Source organism: Drosophila busckii, chromosome 3R, assembly GCF_011750605.1.
Source record: "Drosophila busckii strain San Diego stock center, stock number 13000-0081.31 chromosome 3R, ASM1175060v1, whole genome shotgun sequence".
Taxonomy (NCBI): domain Eukaryota; kingdom Metazoa; phylum Arthropoda; class Insecta; order Diptera; family Drosophilidae; genus Drosophila; species Drosophila busckii.
In genome coordinates this window covers 11247217-11253046 of record NC_046607.1, presented here as the reverse complement: position 1 = coordinate 11253046, position 5830 = coordinate 11247217, and the positions used below count along the sequence as shown (strand labels likewise).

At 38.1% G+C, this 5830-nt stretch overlaps 1 protein-coding gene across 1 annotated transcript; it reads left to right on the top strand.

Moving 5' to 3' along the window:
* Positions 1-1593: 1593 nt before the first annotated feature.
* On the top strand, positions 1594-5391 carry LOC108604825 (coiled-coil domain-containing protein 39). The gene is made up of 4 exons (XM_017994436.2): positions 1594-1912; positions 1983-3939; positions 4437-4976; positions 5041-5391. The coding sequence occupies exons 1-4, from the start codon at positions 1649-1651 to the stop codon at positions 5145-5147; spliced, it is 2868 nt and encodes a 955-aa protein (XP_017849925.1). The 5' UTR covers positions 1594-1648; the 3' UTR covers positions 5148-5391.
* Positions 5392-5830: the final 439 nt, after the last annotated feature.

Genomic DNA, 5830 nt, shown 5'->3' with positions numbered 1-5830 from the left:
CAGTTGAATTCTTAGTTTATTTTTTGTTTTCAATACTTTTACATAACAACAAAAATAGTTTCGAAAAACACATTATTTTTTTGGTAATACCTAAAGACGCACGAACATTTGTGTAGGCTAAACACACACACACACGTACATTAAAATGTTATTTAATAAATTTAACAGTAAAGCGCATTAAAAAGCAGGAAACGAACTATAAACAAACTGTAAGTGTACGGTTTTTAATTTATGAATTATGTTATGATTTGTTAGTTGTCAATTTTGCTGTAGCTGCCAAATGTGTTAAGGGACACAGTTTTTGTTATTAATTTTTTTTGTTATGTAAAAAAGAACACATTTGCTGGTGGCACTTGAAATGAGCTATAAAACTGAATTTTGTATATTCATAAGCAAACAATGTGTATCCAATGGTAACGCATATAACGTTTATATATATATATATAGTTATTTAAGATAATAATATGCGTCAAACCCCAAAACCTTTACTTATAAACACAAACATCAAATTTCGCAGTTAAGCAAAAGCATAGAAATGAAATGGATTCAAAGAAAATGAACGCCCACCCTTGAAATTTAAATTTATATAAAAAGTAAAATATCAAAAAGCAAGAAAAATATTAATATATATATATAAATAAAATTACAATTTAATGCATAATAAATGTATCTATTATCATGCCTCTTAAGCAAGTAATTTACAAGCTGTGTTAATCGTCTCATAGCTAAAGCCAAGCCACAAGCCGGGGCAAATAAAAGGAAGAATTAAAAATAATCATATTTCGATTGTTTGAAAACATTTCATACAATATTGAATAGAGTTGTCTAGGGATTAGCTCACATGTTTATATAATATCTACTATGTACTACTTGCATAACTAAACAAATAACTTGAACTGTATTTTATTGAGAGAGTATAAACATTTTTTTGTGTTGTTTAAACAAAGCTATTCTAATCTATTGCGAAATCGATCTGTATTCATTTTGATGTATACAAAGTGAATAAACATTTTTGCAGTACTGATTCTCGTGTGGTGAATTTACGCGTTTACGATTATAATAGTTATACTTACTAATTAACAAAAACAAAAAAAAAAAAAAAACAACGCAAATGCAAATAAAAGTTGACATGAAAAAGCCTAGCATTAATATTAACATAAAATAATATAGTTACAAGATATCTATGTAATATTACGATTATATTAATAACAACAACAAAAGAAAATCAACAAACAAATAAAAGAAATTAAATGAAATATTATTAAAAAAAAGCTTTTTCTTAACGTTCGTTTGTTCTGTCTTGGTGCTTAAACAGATTGACAGGAGTCAATTCAGTTAGTTGAAAGATAGGAAGTGCGTGATTGTTGACGTGATTGTTTAATTATTAGACTACTGTATGTCCATGCAGCGTTTAAATTGAAAACAAAAACTACAGGACTTCATCCTCAAGGTAAACAAACATCAAACTGTCGTTGCCAAGGACACAAAAGCACAAGCCGAACAAGTTTGTCGGTTGCCATTGACAAGCTTATGGTAATCAAGTCAAGTTTTCTATATTTATTAATTTCAAACTATAAAAATCATATACAACTTTTATTTAACAAACTGAATAGACTGTTGCTGAAATTAAGAAAATAGTTTCTACAAAATGGTCGGCAACACGAATAAAACGGACGATATGAAGAGCCAGTCACTGGACGAGTTCAAGCTGGAGGCTATGCGCAGCATGGGCTGGACAGTGGATGCCGATATACCCATGGCCAATGCAGAGAATCTTGCAATACTGCAGGATATGGTGGGTATGCGTGCAGATAAATTTGAGCTCCAGCAAAAGATCATAGCACTGGACGAGCGCAACAAGACCATTGAACGGCACAAGCGTAACATCGAGGGCACGCTGCAGCAGAATATTGTAAGTGGTGAGATATCAAGATGAATGCCTAAAGAAATCAAATATAATTTTTAAATTTATCTGCGCCCAGACCTTTTTCAACTCGGTGAAGAACGATGTGCTGAAGGAGGCACATCGCACGCAGCTTGTTATACTGGAACGTAATAAGCTGAAAGAGGACTTGCGCAAGAATCAAAAAGAGCTGGCTGAGTATACGGAATATGCAGAGCATACTCAGCTAAAGCTAAACAAGAATAAAAAAGAAATCGATGAGCTGACCAAGCGCATCAAGACGGCCAAGTCCAGTTTAGTGGAATGGGCAGATGCTATGGAAGACGGGAATAAGGGCTATCAACTTATAGATGCCTACTACCAGGATGATCAGCAAAAAGCGCGCGAGCTAAACACGCGCCGTCAGTTACTCCAAGCGGACATTGACAAGCGACGCAAGCTAATTGTTCAGCTATACGATGAGCAAAATACGCTGGAAAAGAATTTAGAGCGCACGGCCTGTCTGTATCGCGCGGCGCACTTGGAGCGCCGTCAAATGGTGGAGACCTGGAAGCAAGCGGTTCAACAGATGACGCAGCGGGAGCAGGATATACAACATAGCGAAGAGGAGTTAGTGCAGCTGCAAGAGCATGCGGACGTTATGGCGGCCAACTATCGCATTTGCAACGAAAACCTCAACGATGTGATAGATAACAATCACATGGTGGAGCAGGCCATAGAAGCGCTCAATGCTGAAACTTCGGAAATGAAAAATGAAATACAACGTCTCATCGATGCATCGTTGCTCAAGGAGCGTGAGATATTGGCGCTGCGCCAGGAGCTGGAAAACTTGTCCAACATGGTGCATTGTAGGCGTCTGGAAAATCGCAAGCTGCTGGGCGAGCGCGATGCCAAGGTAACGGAAATAGAAAACTTTGAGGCGGTGTTGCAGCAGGTTGAAGCACGCCTCAAGTCAATGGAAAACAAGGCCATGGACGCCAATCAGCGTTTGCAAATACTGGACGAGATGATGGAGGGTGAACAGCAGGCGCTGCTGCAGCTTAACAAGGAGCAGCAACGTTGCAATGAACTTCTCTATCGCACCCAGCGACAGCTCAACGAATTGCATGATGAGGAAACCACGTTCATGGTACAGAACAGCGCGCTACAGTCCACCCTGTTAGCAGTCACACGCAATCAAAAACTGGTGGAGAACGAGCTCAAGCGCCAAACCGAGATACACTACAATCTGTCCTTTAAGTATCTGCAGGGTGAGCGACGTCTAGCCGAGTTGCGTGGTAAGATGTTTGATCCGGAAACGGAAGAACGCAATCAGGTGATACTCGCCGAACTGGAGCAACAGTATACCAAGGTTCAGCGACGCATGGCCTCCACGGAGGCGCAAAACAAGAAGCTCAACTACAGCATGAATGCCATGGTCCAAGTTTATAATCAGGATGCTAAAGAGCTGGAGGTTGTCAAGTTCAAGATCAAGGAAGCGCAAGTTTACTGCGAAGGCACCATCAAACGTGTGCGTCTTACGCGGTACAACAATTCCGAGCTCATTGTTGAGCTGAGTCTCATCAAGATGCGCTGCTGCGATCTACAGAATGTTATCGATAGCTGCGACAAGGGCAACTATGATCTAAATCAGCATCGTCTAGCGTTTCAGCGTGTCATCAAGGATCGCTTCGTTGAGCTCAGGAGTCAACAGGAAATATTGTTGCTAAAGCGGAAGCATCTCAATGAAGAGATTAGCACACTGCGCGCTGATCTTGGCGAGCGCAAGAAACATATTGCCGCCATGCGTGCACGTTATGAGCTCACAGCTGCGCTGCTGGGCGTCAATGACGATGGCACCATCATTACTGCCACACAGCTGAAAGTGGAGAATGCCCAGGAGCGTCAGCTGTTGGCTGATGAGGGTGACGCGCTCAATAAGAAGGTGCTCAAGGCCGAGAACGAGGTTATTGCGCTGGAGAATACGCTGCGTCAATTCGATAAGTCAAATGATAAATATCGTAAAAATCTAAAATCTTACGACGACAGCTCTAGAGGTAAAGTTTCTTCTTCCATTAATTTTTATACGCTTTCAAATTTTTTTAAAAAATGGGGAAATTATGAATTTTTAAAAAAGAGTATATATATTCTTGATCGATATAGCAATGTCCGTCTGTCTATCTATAAGAGCTAGAGCAACCAAATTTAGTATGCAACTTTAATACGCTTGTTGTGTCGTGCAACCATTAGAATTTTTGTTACCCTTACACTCTTTCGCATTAGTGATTAGATCTCTGACAAATCTCTGGGCCTAATCCTCTTTTTAGCTGTTCTTATAAGGAATATTTTTCTGATTTCAAGGTCTATATGTATTATTCAACTCTATTTTCTTAAAGAGCTTACTCTAAAAAGCTTGCTCATGGTTGAACACTTTTCTAAAATACAATATGCTATAAACTTTAATTTAAAAAATGTTATTTTTGGTTAGAGAGTTTCATAAATTTTTTTTTGCTTAATTTATTATTAAATTATTTTAATCATTTTCAAAATCCAGATGAACAACGCGCCGAGGAGGAGCTAAAAAAGGTGCAGGAAAGCTACTGCACTGCCTTGCGTAAGTTGAAGGTGCTGCGTTGCAAGGCTCATCATTATGAAACTAAGCAAGAGGAGCAGCGGTTGCAGCAGGAGGAGTTGGTTAAACAGCTTGAGTTGGATAAACAAAAGGTGGCCGAGGACACGGAGACACTCGCAAAGCTGCAAAAGGAGCTGGATGAACAGAAATCAAAATTAGATCGCGCCAATCGAGAGATAAATTACCTCATTAAGGAAATCAAGCAAATGCCTATTAGCGAGGACTATTTGGCTCAATTCGAACGTGAGCTAAACCTGCAGGATCTAGAGACGCGCAACCGAAAGTCCTTAAATATACTAGCTGAAATGGCTACAGCCGATGAAGATGGCGCCGAGATTATACACTTTATGCTCCGGAAGGGTCTAAAGCTGCCGCAACATTTGAAGCCAGCTCGCAGCTGCTTGTCCTTTAAAAGCATGTCATCTTCTTCTCAAGACTGCGGCTCTATTGCCTCAGTGCGAGGTAAGCAAACAGCAGCTCATGTAAAAATTATGCTTGCCTAATTTATTTTTTGTTTCCAACATAGGCTATAGCACACGCTCTTCCATGTCGGATATAAGTTTGGGCAAGGAGGACACCATCTCGGCACGCATAAGCGTTGTCTCGCTCGATTTTCCCAACAAAAAGAAATGAGCTCTGATAGTTTTATCTTTTTTGCAACAATCGACTTGCACTTGCTGTTTTAACAATAATCAACAGATATACACGTGCCTTTGCCAACGAGATGTTTACAAATAAGAGAAACACGTAAAACCAATACTTGAAATCAGAACATTAAAAATAGAAAACTAAACAGAATGCTGACTAAAGAGAGCCGTAGCAAAAGGCAGAGAGAGAGAGAGAGAGAAAGACAGTTTGAACTAATATATATATATTATGTATTCTATATAAATATACACATAAAAATAGAGACAAGACTATATGCAACTAAAAAGTACCCTGGAAATTTATTTTTGTTAAGTTCCTGAATATTTATTTATAGGTTTTAAAACAAGATTAATTTATCTTCCAATATTTTATTTTCTAAGATAGACGTTTTAAACTCTTTTCTTACTGTATTTATTTAATTTTTAAGCATTGTTAAAATTAGGATACTATAAACGATTATAAAATTGAATTTATTTTAATTTAATTATGACTACCCTATAGTTCAAAGTATATGCTCTATGCTCTACATTTGGTCAGATTTATTTCAATTTAAAAGCATATTGCAGTATGTAATATATCTAAACAGGGCTAATAGTCAGCTGCCCCTTTAGATGCCACAACAAAGCTTTTAAGGCTGACAGACAAGTATACTATATATATTTTCATGC

Coding starts and splice junctions, on each gene's coding strand:
- LOC108604825 (XM_017994436.2), top strand. CDS start 1,649: ATGGTCGGCAACACGAATAAAACGGACGATATGAAGAGCCAGTCACTG. Junction 3,940..4,436: donor TTACGACGACAGCTCTAGAG/GTAAAGTTTCTT, acceptor TTCAAAATCCAG/ATGAACAACGCGCCGAGGAG. Junction 4,977..5,040: donor CTCTATTGCCTCAGTGCGAG/GTAAGCAAACAG, acceptor TTTCCAACATAG/GCTATAGCACACGCTCTTCC.